Consider the following 17,333-nt stretch of genomic DNA (forward strand, 5'->3'; position numbering starts at 1 on the left):
GCTCTGGAGAGTGAACACCTCCACTTTGTGCGCGAGGTTCGGGCTGATACAGCTGAAGGTGGTATGCAGAGCACACCTCACAAGGGCGGTGATGAGCCGGCTCTTTGAGGGGGTAGAAGATGTGTGTGCGGGGGGGCCTGCAAATCACATTCATATGTTTTGGTCTTGTCCAAAGCTGGAGGGTTACTGGAAGGAGGTTTTTAGGGTAATCTCTGAAGTGGTGCACGTGAAACTGGACCCAGGCTCCCGGGAGGCCATATTCGGGATGTCGGACCAGCCGGGGTTGGAAATGGGTGCGGAGGCAGATGTTGTAGCCTTCGCCTTGTTGATCGCCCAAAAGCAGATCCCGTTGGGATGGTGAGCAACCTCTCCACCCTGTGCCCTGGCATGGCGTGGGGACCTGTTGGAATTCTTGACTCTTGAGAAGGTTAAGTTTGAACTGAGGGGAAGCTTGGAGAGGTTCTACAATTCATGGGCTTTATTCATTATACACTTTCAAGAATTGGATAACATCGAACATTACTGGGGGGAGGGGGGGTTGGGGAGAGGGGGATTGTATGTGTTAATGGTGACGATGGGTGATTCCCGGTTCCTTTTTGTTATTTGTTTATGTTAACATGCAGGCAGTTGTTTGGGGGTTGGTGGGAGGATGGGATTGTTGTTGTTGATATGGGGATTGACATTATATTAGTTACTGCTTATTGTTTACTGTTGGTGGGTGCAAATATAGGAGAAAATGTGAAATTTAAAAAAGAAGAATGGGAAATTAATGCAATTGTGCTGGTACTGCCCATATCCCGAGAATAAGTCACTGAAAATAGAGAAACGGAAAATATGCTCACATAGATAAAAAGATGCCAGAGGGTGAAACACAAAGGGGAGGAAAAAGATTTATTTCCTGACTGGAAAGAAAAAGCGTAAATACATATATTCACCACATCCTCATTTAAAGTTGTAATTGCGTTCCTGAAAATGATCTTGCAATCATCATTTCACAACAACATTATTATACCTAATCTGATCAGTTTACTATTCGTGTCAACATTTTCTTGCATACCATTTTAGCTATTATCTCCCTTTTTAAAATACATTCTTTATATTTGTTCTATTATTTTAATAGTTACGGGTACAATGCTTTTTTTACCATTTAAAATTTGATATAATCTCCCAATTGAACTATGATACACTCATTTTCCTCTTGCTGATGCTGACCAGATTGGCACCTTTTTGTCTCCTTTTAGCCATCCATGATTTATTTGCCAATTATATTTTCATTTAATCTTGACAAGCTCCTTATTCTTAAAATTTCTTTCCCCATATTTCTACATTGAACCTATTAATATTGCAGTCACTGTCCCAAAACAGTCCTCTTCTTTATGATATAAACCTTGCAGCATAAGATTGTTAAGTCATTTACCGGGATCCAGATTATACCAAGTCAATTATTTGGAGCAGGAGTGCTGGATAGGAAACTCAGAAGTATCAGTACCCTTAACGTTGACATTCCTTCTCCAGGTTGGATAAGATAGGAAAGCCTGCAGCAAAAGGTTACAGTGAAAGAGAAGGTAGAAGACATCCCACCTGGGGGGTTTAGAGGAGGAAGAGGTGCAACTGATTGTGGAGGGGGGGGGGCAAGGGAGTGTGGGGAGGAGGGTCTCATGGTAGCTGGGGAGGGGGAAAGAGCACATGGGGTGATGTGATTGAAGAGATCACCGAAGTGTATAGCATGGGTAGAGTGGCAAGATGGTGAATGGGTTGGTGAGGGAAATGAACAATGGTTTTACAGAGTAGGAAACACACCTTCTCTTGACCCACAATCAGTACTGTAAAGGCACTTGACTTAATGGATCTGGCCCTTCTTCACCGCCTTTTACTGGCCAGGTGTCAGTTTGGTAAACCTTTGCTGCACTCCCTCTATTGCAAAGACATCCTTCCTCAGATAAGGAGACCGAAACTGCACACAATAGTCCAGGTGTGGCCTCACCAAGGCCTGTATAATTGTAACAAGATATCCCTGCTCTTGTACTTGAATCCTCTTGCAAAGAAGGCCAACATACTATTTGTCTTCTTTTCCGCTTGCTGTGCCTGCATGCTTACCTTCAGTGATTGGTGTACGAGGACACCTAGGTCTCGTTGCACATTCCCCTCTCCTAATTTATGGCCATTCAGATTAAAGTCTGCCTTCTCGATTTTGCTACCAAAATGGATAAGAGTATAACGAAAATTAGGTTGATTACCACAGGAAAATTGCATAAATGCAACACTTTCGGTGCAGGAATTCAATACAACACAGCACTGATGTTCTGAAGCTTCTTAATTGTCCAACTAAGGAAGGAAAATTGTTACTTCAAATTTTCTTCTCATCAATGAAGATTAATTAAAAAATGTATCTGGTTACATTAGATCTTAGTACAAATGGCTCTGGTAAACATTTTGGTCAATTATTCATAGCATAATCTTTAAATCCCTTTCATTTAGGTTTTCTTACCTGAAAAAGTAGGTTCTGTTTTTCCAAACTTGTGGATTTCTCTGTTCGAGAATCAAAAGGCTTCATTGAAGAATTAGGTTGACTGATGACAGGTGGTGGCTGAGCTGAAAACTTAGCTGCAAGAGTCATTTTCCCAGCATGATGCTGCTGTTCCTGCTGGACTATCTGAAGCTTCTGAAACAATTCATGAGGAGGTATGATACCAGAGCCCTGTATTTGGTTACTACAACTATTTGAGGCAGCAGTTCTTTTGGCCTTGTCCAATGCCGGAACTTGGGACATTTTAGGTTGCACTTGTAGGCTGGAGCTAAGGTAGGCAGACTGACACTGAGAAATATGCTGCATCTGGGAACCATTCTGAGATTTGCTAAAGTAAAGTTCTGACTTTATTACAGTAGGACATGACGTCGGAATTGATGCCTGGGTACAATGTAGCTTCTGAAGCAAATTGTGAGTACTCTGAGAGATTGAAGGACTGGATTCGTCAAAGGACTTTTGCTGCGAAGAGACATTGTCTTTTGACGATTGTGAATGGAATCGTCCCACTAATGATTTTTCCAAACATTTTTCACTTTGGTTTTCACAGAAATGATTTTCTGGTAATTCAGACACTGGATGCAGGTCAACTCCGCGACACATTAGTTTCTGAATAGCAGGACAAAACTGTTTTTTAACAGTTTGGGAAATTTCAGGCTCTGGTAATCTCCTGGGCTCCTCATAAGATAGAGAACGTACTACAGCTGGTCGACCAGAAACTTTATTCTTGGATTCCCGTGTTTCATTTGACACATCAGTCAAAGCAGATTTTTGTGCACCAAACAAGGCTGCCAAATTCAAATGCTTTGTTCCCAATTCGGTGTTCTAAAAAAGAAAGCATTGTCATGGGAGTGTCCCTTTAAGAAATGTTTTTGTCTTATCACATGGCTTCAGTGATGTCAGTGTGTGGGTGGAGCTGGGCTGTGGCTCTGAGTTTTACTTTCGCTTGGAGTTTGACCTGGTTTTGTATTGCACAGGTTGGAAAGAAGTATCTCTGTCTTCAGTTTAAAAGTTGCTTCCAGATTACTTGATAACTTAAAGTGATAACAGTTTTCCGGAAGGAATTCAAACCTGCTGTTTTGAAAAGGAAACAGTGTATCCATACCAAGTCTTAAAGATAGTAAGAGTGTCGTGTGTTGGGCCACATCTTTAAAAAGAGGTTTCTGGTTTAAGGAATCTTGTTATTAAATTGGAACAGTTAAAGGGGGGTAATTTATTAAGGGTGATACATAGAATACTGTGGCTGTGTGGGGTATTTATGTTTGTAGTTGATAAAAATGTTTATTGTGTTTATAAAAATGTGAACTAAATTTGTAGAATGAAGTTCGTTTTTGACTAAAAGTGCTTAAGGCCTCTGTTGAATAACACTGGAAAGGCAGGCCCTTGTGCTCATCTTAACCAAAATTGATAAACAGTTGTAGGTCAGGTGAACTCCATGATATACTTTGGCGTTTTCTAAACCCTGGCCCATAACAATTACTTTTGTGACTAACAGTATTAACTTCATAAAGTTTAGTCGAAAATAAATAAAAGACAATGGCAAAAAAAATGTTGCTGGTCCTATTTACATAGAAGAAATTAATATTTGGGCACATGCAAAACTAAATAGAAACTATTGGTGAAATGGTTCGGTATAAAAGAGCTAAACTCTCAAAATCCCCAGAAACAAAGTGAAAACACGGCAACTTTTGAATTAAAAAGTGTAATAGAAAAAAGGATAATTGACCTGAATATTTTCAATAAATGCAGCATGGATAAGTTTTAATGGGAGAGCACCTCAGAGGAGTTTAATGCGTGAGAATTTGGTGACAACTGGAATGATCACAGACATCTCAAGATAAAAAAGACATATATTAGGTGGCTGAAAATGTGTGAAAAACGTATGATAATCAAATGTAAAAATCAACTTTACAAAGAAAAGTACAGGAACTTACATGGGCAACAAATGTGAAGGACTCTGTGAAACTGAACAGATTAAGTATAAAGTGAGTAAACAAGTCCCCACAAATTTAAAGATAGCTCAGGGCTAAATCGCTGGCTTTGAAAGCAGACCAAGGCAGGCCAGCAGCACGGTTCGATTCTCGTAACAGCCTCCCCGAACAGGCGCCGGAATGTGGCGACTAGGGGCTTTTCACAGTAACTTCATTTGAAGGCTACTTGTGACAATAAGCGATTTTCATTTTCATTTCATTAGACCTGCAGGACAAATCTACAGGGACTGGAATGTGTGACCAGTACAACCAAGGGCAGCAGGGCTGTCATGATATGGAAATGCACTGAAAGGAGCCACAAGTAAAGTTGTTAACAGAAGCATGGAAAACCTATGAGGCATAAGAAACCATTTTAAAAGCACATCCCATGCACTGTCCAACACTGTCGCGGAAACAAGGTTTTAGCAGAAAAGGAAGCTGGAAAATGAGAGGGGACAGCATTAGTTAAGATAGCTCCCAGACAACTGTAGGTACAGGGGATTCTTTACCCCAGAATGTAAACCACCCTAGCCTTGTGTGCCATAAATGTGGCCTAAATGGTGGTGAGTTATCTACCTGACGCTAGACTATATTGAAAGCATGTTAAACGGGATGCACACTAATGGACTCAAAAGAGGATCGTCCAAAATGCTGAGTTTCTCAAGCTCTCTCATTTTCATGCTCGCCCAGCTCCCCAAAGTACTCTCGGCCACCAGCTCACCGAGGCTTTGCACCGGAGCCAGTGAATACACTAAAGCCTCAACCTATCCATGAGTGCTTCTTATCCACCTACCCTCATCCACCTACCCTTGTAAAGACCTCACAGATCTTAAACATATTTGAGGTATAGTTGAAATAAGTTCCCATGATGGGAATAGCAAGACAACCAAAGTCCGAGTTTCCTGGATGATGAGAGAGATAGAGTACGATGAAGTATATAACAGATGTCAGGCTGTTACTACAAGTTGAGAACCAGTGTACATAGAAAGTTCAGAGGGGAGGTTTAAAAAAATATATTTTACAGGATGTGGGGGGGGTTACTGGTTAGGCCAGCATTTTTATTGTCCATCCACAATTGCATACAAGAAAGTGGTGGTGTGCGGCCTTCTTGAACCACTGAAGCCCATGTGGTGTAGGGATACCTACAGCGGTGTCGGAGAGTGATTTCCCAGGATATTGACCCAGCAGCAGTGAAGGAACAAAGATATTGTTCCAAATCTGGATGGTGTGTGACTTGGAGAGGAACTTACAGGAAGTGGTGTTCCCATGCATCTGCTGCCCTTGTCCTGCAAGAAGTGCTGGAAGGAGGGAACATTGAAGGTGGGGAATGGGGTGCCAATCAACGAGGCGAAGGCTACAACATCTGCCTCCGCGCCCGTTTCCAACCCCGGCTGGTCCGACACCCCGAATATGGCCTCCCGAGGTGCCCGGGCCCAGTTTCACGTGCATACTTCAGAGATTACCCTAAAAAACCTCTTTCCTCCCATCTCCGAAAATTTCCATTCCACTTCCCTGGCTCAAATTTGTGGATCCCCCGAATCAGCATTTCCCTTGACCCTGCCCCCAACCCGAAGTGTTGGCGAAACTGCCTCCAATTTTTCAATTAAGCTGTTATGACCGGACTCCCTGAGTATTTCCCCGGGTCCTTCGGGGGCAGCACTGTTGCTAGCGCCTTCAATCCCGACCCCCTACACAAACTCTCATCCATTCTGACCCACTGGGAATCAACCCCTCTGACCCAGCTCCGCACCTTCTCCACATTCGCCGCCCAGTAATAATACATCAGTTTCAGAAGACCCAAACCCCCTGTCGGCCTTCCCCTCTGTAACAGCACCTTTCTAACTCTGGCCGCCTTCCCTCCGCATATGAACAAGGTAATCATTCCTTCAATCACTCTAAAAAATACCTTTGGCAGGAAAATCGGTAGGCATTGGAAAATAAACAGAAATCGCGGCAACACGTTCATTTTAACCGCCAGTGACAGAGGGAGACCATCCCACTTTGCCAAATCAGCTTTCACCCTCCCCACCAAACTAGAAATGTTGTAACAATATTAAAATCTTTAATATCACACCAGAAAAAAGCTTACAATTACCCCTTAAACAATACTATTTAATACAGCGAATACAGTACCCTTAATTGCTATCTTTATTCCCACTTAAACAACAAGAAAATAAACCTCAGTTGTAAATCCAGCTTAAATACCAATGGCACAGAGAAATACTTGATTTATAGTTATTCTTTAAGGAGATCGCTTGACACCGCTTTACAGAACAGATCCGACTTTAGTCAGACACATCCAGAAACTCTGGCTGTATATCTCTAAAAGCTGTTCCAACTAGTTTGTTTCAGCACCCCCTTCTCCTCAGACAAGTATGCACTGTTTGAATACAGTTAATCACTTTTAACTAACTTACAGTGAGAACAGAACTGTTTTACTGTGCACACAGCTTAACCACGATCAGAACTGAACTGAAAATGCTTTCTCAAAAAGCCTGATGCCTTAATTCCACCCAGAAATGACATCACGTCACCAAGCTGAAAACGAATAAACTCCCCAGGGAGTCCCCTTAAATCAAGACAAACTGCATTAGCCCAAGCTTTTTGCAATGGTTAATTGTACCTCTGGCTCCCAAACGTTTTGTTGTCTTTCAATTATAGAATCTTTGAAAACAAATTTTAGCAGTCAAACACATTCTAACCCAGTCTTTTAACCTTTACTTCACCAAGTACCTATAATACAATATATCTGAATTCCTACATAAATCACACTTGTAGATGGTGGACAGGCTTTGGGGGAGCAGGAGGTAAGGTACTCTCTGCAGAGATCCCAGCCTCTGATCTGCTCTTGTATCCTCTGTATATATTACTAGTACAAAAGGTGGAGTCACACGGGATCAGGGGTGAACTGGCAAGGTGGATACAGAACTGGCTAGGCCATAGAAGGCAGAGGGTAGCAATGGAGGGATGCTTTTCTAATTGGAGGGCTGTGACCAGTGGTGTTCCACAGGGATCAGTGCTGGGACCTTTGCTCTTTGTAGTATATATAAATGATTTGGAGGAAAATGTAACTGGTCTGATTAGTAAGTTTGCAGACGACACAAAGGTTGGTGGAATTGCGGATAGCGATGAGGACTGTCTGAGGATACAGCAGGATTTAGATTGTTTGGAGACTTGGGCGGAGAGATGGCAGATGGAGTTTAACCTGGACAAATGTGAGGTAATGCATTTTGGAAGGGCTAATGCAGGTAGGGAATATACGGTGAATGGTAGAACCCTCAAGAGTATTGAAAGTCAAAGAGATCTAGGAGTACAGGTCCACAGATCACTGAAAGGGGCTACACAGGTGGAGAAGGTAGTCAAGAAGGCATACGGCATGCTTGCCTTCATTGGCCGGGGCATTGAGTATAAGAATTGGCAAGTCATGTTGCAGCTGTATAGAACCTTAGTTAGGCCACACTTGGAGTATAGTGTTCAATTCTGGTCGCCACACTACCAGAAGGATGTGGAGGCTTTAGAGAGGGTGCAGAAGAGATTTACCAGAATGTTGCCTGGTATGGAGGGCATAAGCTATGAGGAGCGATTGAATAAACTCGGTTTGTTCTCACTGGAACGAAGGAGGTTGAGGGGCGACCTGATAGAGGTATACAAAATTATGAGGGGCATAGACAGAGTGGATAGTCAGAGGCTTTTCCCCAGGGTAGAGGGGTCAATTACTAGGGGGCATAGGTTTAAGGTGAGAGGGGCAAAGTTTAGAGTAGATGTACGAGGCAAGTTTTTTACGCAGAGGGTAGTGGGTGCCTGGAACTCACTACCGGAGGAGGTAGTGGAGGCAGGGACGATAGGGACATTTAAGGGGCATCTTGACAAATATATGAATAGGATGGGAATAGAAGGATACGGACCCAGGAAGTGTAGAAGATTGTAGTTTAGTCGGGCAGTATGGTCGGCGCGGGCTTGGAGGGCCGAAGGGCCTGTTCCTGTGCTGTACATTTCTTTGTTCTTTGTTCTTTGTTCTTTGTTATTTGTATGTCTGGTCCAATTCGGTTTCTGATCAATGTCAACTCCAGGATGTTGATAGTGGGGGATTCAGTAATGGTAATGCCAATGAATGTCAATGGGAAATGGCTAGATTCTCTCTTGTCGGAGAAGGTCATCGCCAAGAGAAAAGGAATATAAGAGGGGCAGACAGAATATGGATAGAGACGTAAAAGGAAATCCAAATGTGTTCTTTAGGCATATAAATAGTAAAATGGTAGTGAGGAAGGATGGGGCTAATTTGGGATTTAAAAGGGGATCTATGCATGGAGGCAGAGGACATGGCTGAGGAATTAATGAGTATTTTCCACCTTTTTTTTAAAACCAGAGAAGAAGGTATTGTTAGGTCATAGTGAAATATGAAGTAGCTGTGATACTGATTGGGCTAAAAATTGATAGCGAAGAGAAAAACTTGCTGTACTGTTGGTAGGTCACCAGGACCAGATGGGATACATCCAAAGGTGCTGGGGAAAGTGAGGATGGGAATTTTGAGTGGGACTGGTTAAAATGGGTGGGGTGTGGGGGGGGCGAGGGTGAGAGAACAGATGACAGCGTGTGGTGATGCCACAGGGCTGGAATATTACAAATTTACACCCATGTTCAAAAAAAAGGTGGCTTTCAAAGGGAACTAGATAAGAACTGGAATGGAAAATATTTGCATGGTTACTGGAAACGGGCAGGGCAATAAAACTCAAAATTATTCTTGCAGAGAGTTGGCATGGACTAAACTGGCAGAATGACATCTTTTTGTGCTGTAACCATTTTACAATTGTATTTTCTCAGATCTCTGAATGCCCCAACTAATAAGTCCAGCCACAAAAAACTGGCTAACACATTTCAACACAAGGCTCTTGCAACCTTATCTCACAGCCCTTATTAGTCCAATCTTTAGCTCCATATTCTTTTTCCAACCACCCATGCGCATAAACTCTTCCCAGCTCCACTTCAATCTTTCCTGCCTTTTATCTTCCGATATAACACAAATCTCAAGGAAAAAATGATAAATTGAGCACAAAAGAAGAACCAACATGTGTGGTGTGCCGCAGGAGACATATGAAAGAGAGATGAGTGGGGGGTTGATTTAAGTAGAGGCAGAAACAATGGTGCAAAGCTGGACATCATAATGCATATAATCACAATCAGATAAATGTGACAGGAAGGAATATAAAAAACTGAAAGAGAAACAGTAGGAATGAGATAGATACAGTTATTGGAAAGGAGAAATAATATTTTTAAGTCTGTAAACATGCCACAGAAGAACATATACAAATTTATGTTAGCATAAAATTACTTATCCTCTTTTTTACATTCATTTGTGGGATATGGATGTCACTGGCTAGGTTTTCATTTATTGCCCTTCCATAGTTGGCCTTCAGAAGGTGGTGGTGAACCGCTGCAGTCCCCGAGGTGTAGGTACACCCACAGTGCTGTTAGGGAGCGGGTTCCAGGATTTTGATCCAGCAACAGCGAAGGAACGGGGATATATTTCCCAGTCAGGATGATGAGCGACTTAGAGGCGAACCTCCAGGTGGTGGTGTTCCCAGATATTTGCTGCTCTTATCCTTCCAGATGGTAATGGTCATGGGTTTGGAAGGTGCTGCCTATGGAGCCTTGGTGAGTTCCTGCAGTGCAGCTTGTATATGGTACACACAGCTACCACTGTTTGTCTGTGATCGAGGGAGTGAATGTTTGTGGAAGGGGTAGTAATTTATTGGGCTGCTTTGCCCTGGATGGTGTCAAGCATCGAGTGTTGTCGGAGCTGCACTCATCCAGGCAAGTGCAGAGTATTCATATAAAAAGAGACAATATAAGCAACGTCATGGAATTACTGGTGAACTTTAAATCCAATACCTTGTCCGGTTGCTGTAATTGCTGGTAACGTGTGTCTGCTCCAATCTCAGTCAATTTAATTGGAATTGGTTTGATCAGGCTTGAACTGTTGTGAATCAGACTGGAACTAGTTGTTATCTGCTTTGGCTCAGAGGACTGTTTGACCTGAAACAAAAATTAAAGACACTGAACTTGAATGACCATTGTTCATTTCTCAGAGGTACATTGCAACTTGCATTGTTGGATGAAAAACTAGTGGTGAACGATCATTCCAGTTGGGTCAAATACATGGAAGCTGACTAAAAGTCAACAGATGATGTCAGCAAGGGGCAGCATGTGATAAAGTTGATGAGGGAGGCGAAGAATAGATACTTGGTGTAAATGAGTGAGTGGATAAATGAGACACTGTTCAAGGTCCTGTGACTGAAAAGGAGTACCAAGCTGGGATAGTCCTACCTAGTAGTACAATTGTGGCGAGACCCAGGAAGGGTAAGTATGCAAGCTTCTTGAACAGCGGTGGCACTTACTGCACATACAGACATAGAAGTCAAAATTTTCAGGCAAAAATTGCCAAATTGTATACAATTTGTACACAGTGGATTGGCTATCCAGATAATCTACTCTGACTAGTCAGTAGCCTGAACTAGCTGCTATGACCACGTTGAGTGCATCTTGGTGAGGTCAGGTCTGCTGTAGTGGGGCTTGCATTTGGGCAAGTTGCAGTATATGGTTCTGAGCCCCTGTGCGGTGATCTGAAATTGGCAGATTGTACAGTCATAGTTGTGCCTCCTCAGGGAGCACTGTGTGCCACCATCAATTGCGGTGTTGGAAGAGCATCAGTTTGAACAGCTTCCAGCAGACAAGTGGGTTGACACCAGGACTTTCTCAGACATCTCCAACCTGTCACCTTCTTTTGGTAAGTATGTGAAGGGTCCTGGGTGGAGCAGGGAGGGGAAGGGAGTAAGGCAGGTGGTGGGCTTTGAACCCTGAAAAATTAGGGTTTTACATGAGCTAAGTGAAAAATTACAATATTTAAGATCAAAAATCATGCATTAACTTTCACACAGATATATACAGTATATCACGTGTTATATACATCACATGGTATATAGTTTATGAGCTGGATGCTTAGAATTGGGGCATGTTGAAGGATGGACTCCCAGTGATGAGACCCAAGCACAGGCACCCTTCCTACCATTGACCAGGCCCGGAAGATCAATCATTTTGTTCTGCATCAGGAGTAGGATATATTATCATTTGTTAAGTTGGAATTGGTTGATTTTAACGGTCCCACGTTAGTATTGTTTAACTATTGGCTTTGCTGCTCCTGCTACGACAGGGCTGTTGGATATTTTGCCAAGTATAATACTTGGCACAGAACCCATTGGACTAGCTTCAAATACATTTATGTAGCTTACTGACTGTTTTTGCTTTACCCAACAGATCAGCATACCACAGTCATCTTAAATTAAAAGAGGATAAGATTGGAACGTGAATAAACCAGGCTGAGAATGCATCTTCCACTCCATTCATTGCAAATAGTCCACGCATTCATTTCTCTCCATTTTTTACTTGGATCTTACTCAGTGGTCACCACACTCACCTTGTTATATTCGTGTTCAGCTTTGAACAGCATCTGCACAATGTCCACAGCTTTGTTTTGACTAGTGATTGGTGATCCAACTTCTTGCTGGGCCTTCAACTGCTCCAGCTGAGTTAAGCTGAATAAAAAGGAAATGTAAAACTTTAAATAAAATTTAAAAACAATGCACAACTTCGATTTTCATAAATTAACATTACATTATTCTTAGATATGAACTTGGATCTGGGTTACATGCCAAGACAATCAGGAACTATTTAAATTTATTTTCAGGATGTGAACAAGACTGTCTGAAAATGAGATGTTTAATTTCCAGGAATATGCCACATTAAACTAGCTTCTCAGAAGTATACAACAGTAGTGAGCATTAAAGTAGTAATGGGGAACAAAGAAATGGCAGAGCAAGTGAATAGGTACTTTGCATCAGTCTTCACGGTGGAAGATACCAGTGGCAAACCAGCACTTCAAGAGAGTCAGGAGGTAAAGGTGAGTGTGTTGGCCATCACTAAGGAGAAGCTGCTGGGGAAGCTGAAAGGTCTGAAGGTGCATAAATCACCTGGACCGGATGGACTACACCCCAGGGTTCTGAAGGAGATAGCCGAGGAGATTGTGGAGGCATTGGTGGTGATCTTTCAGGAATCATTGGAGTCAGGTGGTCCCAGAGGTCTGAAATATGGCTCATGAAACACCCCTGTTTAAGGGAGGGAGGGAGGCAGAAGATGAGAAATTATAGGCTGGTTAGCCTGACTTTGGCCGTTGGTAAGATTTTACAGTCCATTACTTTTTTTTGTTCATCCCATTCTTAACTGAATTACGTTCACAGGTAGGCATAATACATTATTAGTCAGAACAAAACTCCAAATGTTCAATAAAGTAATATTTTAGGTTGCATCATGTACAATTATAATGGACGAAAGTCAGAAGACTGCCAGGTACAACATTATAATTTGTCTAGACCGATCTCCTCTGGGGTTGGAATGCCCAGTTCAGTCAATGTAGGCCTAAGTTCTTGAATAACGTAGGGGCAGATTTCGCCTTCACTGCTTCTAGGATGCGGATTGCTAGATCAGTTAACCTACGGCATGCTCTCAGGGCAGCATCAAGAATTTGGGGCTCAGGTACGAGATCGTACCCGATAAGGGTGTTCATTCATTGTCTGAGCTCCCAGGCATCAATGTCAGGATTGTTGAAATACGTCACCCAGCGAGCATCAAACTCCTCATTAGTTTCCTGCTTGCCATGTGAATACCAGCGTGCAGCAAGGGCAGCCGCTGCTGGGTGTCCTCGCCGGGCCGCTGTTGTCCGCCTCCACGCAGTCAGGCCCAGGCTGGTGTCGCTGTACCGAGTGCCACTCGGAACATACCGCCTGGGTGTGCACGTGGGTGGGTGGGTGAGAGACTGGGCTTTACAGTCCATTACTAAGGCTGAGATTGCGGAGTACTTGGAGTGCATGGTAAAATAAGGCTGAGTAAGCAGGGCTTAGTCAAGCGGAGGTCATGCATGACAAATCTGTTAGAATTCTTTGAGGGGGCAACGAGGCAGTTAGACAAAGGAGAGCCAGTGGAGGAGATCTATTTGGATGTATAGGCCTCTGACAAGGTGCCGTACAGGAGGCTGCCAAATAAGATAAGAACCCATGGTGTTAGGGGCAAGGTGCAGGCATGGATAGAGGATTGGCAGACTGGCAGAAGACAGAGGGTGAGGATAAAGAGGGCTTTTCCAGAATGGTAGCCAGGGACTAGTGGTGTTCCGCAGTGTTGGGACCTCAACTATTCACGACATACATGTGCCCGAGTCTGCACGTTCTCCCCGTGTCTGCGTGGGTTTCCTCCGGGTGCTCCGGTTTTCTCCCACAGTCCAAAGATGTGCCGGTTAGGTGGATTGACCATGTTAAATTGCCCTTAGTGTCCAAAAACATTAGGTGGGGTTACGGGGTAGGGTGGAGGTGTGGGCTTGGGGAGGGCGCTCTTTCCAAGGGCCGGTGCAGACTCCATGGGCCAAATGGCCTCCTTCTGCACTTTAAATTCAATGATCTATGATCCACATTAACGATCTGGATGAAGGAGTAGAGGGCATTGTTGCTAAGTTTGCAGATGATACAAAGATATGCAGAAGGACAGGTACACATGTCACATGTACTGAAGTACAGTGAAAAGTATTTTTCTGCAGCCAAGGGAATGTACACAGTACACACATAGTAGACAAAAGAATAATCGACAGAATACATTGACAGTGGTGCATCAACAAATAGTGATTGGTTACAGTACAGAACAAGGCCAAACAAGAGCAGCATAGGGCGTCATGAAAAATGTTCTTACAGGGAACAGATCAGTCCAAAGGCGAGTCATTGAGGAGTCTAGTAACTGTGGGGGAAAAGCTGTTCCTATGTCTGGGTGTGCGGGTCTTCAGCCTTCTGTATCTTCTGCCTAATGGAATTGTTTGGAAGAGGACAAAGCCTGGGTATGAGGGGTCTCTGACAATGTTATCTGCCTTTCTGAGGCTGCGGGAGGTGTATACAGAATCAATGTGAGGGTGGCAAGCTTGTGTGATGCGTTGGGCTGAGTTCACCACACTCCGTAGTTTCTTGCGATCTTGGGCCAAGCAGTTGCCATACCAAGCTGTAATGCAGCCGGATAGGATGCTCTCTATGGCACATCTAAAGAAGTTTATGAGGGTTGATGCAGACATGCTGAATTCCTTAAGCTTCCGTAGGAAGTAGAGACATTGTTGGGCTTTCTTGATTGTTGCATCAACGTGAGTGGACCAGGACAGAGTGTTGGTGACCCCCAGGAACTTAAAGCTATCGACCATCTCTACTTCGGAGCCATTGATGTAGACGAGGGAAGTGTGTTGTGCTATGCTTCCTGAAGTTGATGATCAGCTCCTTGGTCTTTCCAGCATTTAGAGAGAGGTTGCTTTTGGTACACCATGAAACCAAGTGATTTATCTCCCTCCTGTAGTCTGATTCGTCATTCTTTGAGTTACGACCCACCACAGTCGTATCATCCGCAAACGTATAGATTAAATTGGAATTGAATCTCGCCAGTCGTGTGTGTACAGGGAGTACAGTAGAGGACTGAGCACACATCCTTGCGGGGCCTCGGTGTTGAGGACTATTGTGGAGGAGGTGTTGTTACCTATCCTAACTGACTGCGTTCTGTTGGTGAGGAAGTCAAGGGAGGGGTCAAGTCCCAAGGTTGCAGAGTTTGGTTATTAGTCTTGTAGGTGTCATGATATTCAAACACACACATCATGATGGACACACTAATAGGCAAATCAGAGTACGCAACACCACAACCAATCACAGACAAGAACACCAACCACATAAAAAGCAGGAGCACGACACCTGGAGGTCAGTAGGTCTGGGGAGAAGGAAACAAGACAGAGCTGTTGAAACACCACAAGCAGGGAGCCCCCCACGTGCAGAGTGCAAAGACCAAGTTGTAAATAGTGAGTTTAAATAAAGAAGCGTTGTACCATATGCAACTGTGTTGGCTCATCTGTGTGTCAGAACACCCAACACCACATGGTACAGGAGTGGATCGATACCTGCCTACCAACCTGCCATTCTGGACATGGACCACACCGGCAAACCGCAGCCGATGCAAGTCACGGGGAACCTAGGCACCAACTGGAAGCTCTACAGGCAGCGATTTGACCTGTACATCCGTGCCACCGAAAAACAGAATGCCTCGGATGATTCGAAGATTGCAATGCTCCTCTTCTACGCAGGCCAGCACCCAACCGATGTCTTTAATTCACTGGTGTTCGAAGAAGGCGAAAACCAGGCCAAATATGACACGGTCATCCTCAAACTGGACCAGCACTTTCAAGTTGAAGTAAACGAAAGTTTTGAAAGATACATCTTTCAGCAACGCCTGCAAGGTAAGGAGGAGCTTTTTCAACCCTTTTTGACGCACCTCCGGATTCTAGCGCAGTCCTGCGGTTACGGCACCACTACAGAGTCCATGATCAGGGACCAGATTGTTTTTGGCGTTGCCTCTAGTGGCCTACGCCAGCAGCTTCTTAAAATAAAAAGCCTCACCTTAGCGTCTGCTGTGGAAGCCTGTGTCCTCCATGAAAATGCTACCTGCCGTTTTGCCCGATTTCAGGCGTCCGAGTTGGCACGGAGGGGGTCCCCAGCCGTCGAATCGGCAAGCCAGGCCGCCCACGACGTCGAACGCATCCAGGCCGTCGATTTCTTCCCGCCCCACGGCCCGGACGACAGCGGCCGCTTCCCGCGCTTTTCGCGGTCTCCCGCGCAGGTGCGCGCCAAAAATAACGGCCACAACGAGGGACGCACTGCGCAGGCGCGCCCACCGCAAGATCGCACTGCGCATGCGCAGTGGCGCAACGAACGCCGTGACGTCATGACGTGCAGCAATTGTGGAGGTCTACACTTAAAAGGGCAATGTCCTGCAAAAAACCGACAGTGCAACAGATGTGGCACGATGGGCCACTACGCAGCCCGCTGTCGTGCGGCTCAACCCATGGATCCGGCGCATCCTCGACAACCTCGCGCACGAGTCAGGACCGTCCAGCCCACGCATCAAGACTTCCAGTTAAGTGATGCAGATGACCAGGATGCCTTCCGAGTTGCCGTCATTGATGTCAACAAGGTCAATGCCATCAATCCAGCCGATGAGTGGTGTGCCACCCTGACGGTCAACCCGAATTCGTCGCAAACCCATTAGAATGGACTTATAATACAGTTCATATGTTTAATAAGTTGGACAATTTTACATGATAACCTGTTGTTGTTTATCGTTCCAGATGTCGTCTGACTGGACAACTGTTCAAAATTTTTTTTCTTCTTCTCTCGTTCGCATTTCTGTTATGTTATGGTACAACTGGATTCATGTGACGCACTCGACATCGCCCCATGTACATAGTTCCGTCATAGACACATGCTGCACACGACACACACACACTCTTAGATGCACTCACGTCACGATCATATTTATTACCACGTAGGCACATATCTTTGTAAAAAGGGGGGATGTCATGATATTCAAACACACACATCATGATGGACACACTAATAGGCAAATCAGAGTACGCAACACCACAACCAATCACAGACAAGAACACCAACCACATAAAAAGCAGGAGCACGACACCTGGAGGTCAGTAGGTCTGGGGAGAAGGAAACAAGACAGAGCTGTTGAAACACCACAAGCAGGGAGCCCCCCACGTGCAGAGTGCAAAGACCAAGTTGTAAATAGTGAGTTTAAATAAAGAAGCGTTGTACCATATGCAACTGTGTTGGCTCATCTGTGTGTCAGAACACCCAACACCACAGTAGGGATAATGGTGTTGAAGGCAGAGCTGTAGTCTATGAACAGCAGACTGACGTAGGTGTCCTTGTTGT

At 44.3% G+C, this 17,333-nt stretch overlaps 1 protein-coding gene across 3 annotated transcripts in view; it reads right to left on the reverse strand.

The window, feature by feature from the left end:
- Positions 1–17,333, reverse strand: part of dcp1b (decapping mRNA 1B) — a 260,055-nt gene that overhangs the window by 23,593 nt on the left and 219,129 nt on the right. For all 3 annotated transcript variants that reach the window (XM_072484612.1, XM_072484611.1, XM_072484610.1), the window contains 3 exons: positions 11,966–12,083; positions 10,384–10,527; positions 2,489–3,349 (listed from right to left, as the gene is read on the reverse strand). In XM_072484612.1, coding sequence (XP_072340713.1) covers positions 2,489–3,349; positions 10,384–10,527; positions 11,966–12,083 — 1,123 coding nt within the window. The remainder of the gene's footprint in view (positions 1–2,488; positions 3,350–10,383; positions 10,528–11,965; positions 12,084–17,333) is intronic.

The sequence above is a fragment of the Scyliorhinus torazame genome, chromosome 19 (assembly GCF_047496885.1).
Source record: "Scyliorhinus torazame isolate Kashiwa2021f chromosome 19, sScyTor2.1, whole genome shotgun sequence".
NCBI lineage: Eukaryota > Metazoa > Chordata > Chondrichthyes > Carcharhiniformes > Scyliorhinidae > Scyliorhinus > Scyliorhinus torazame.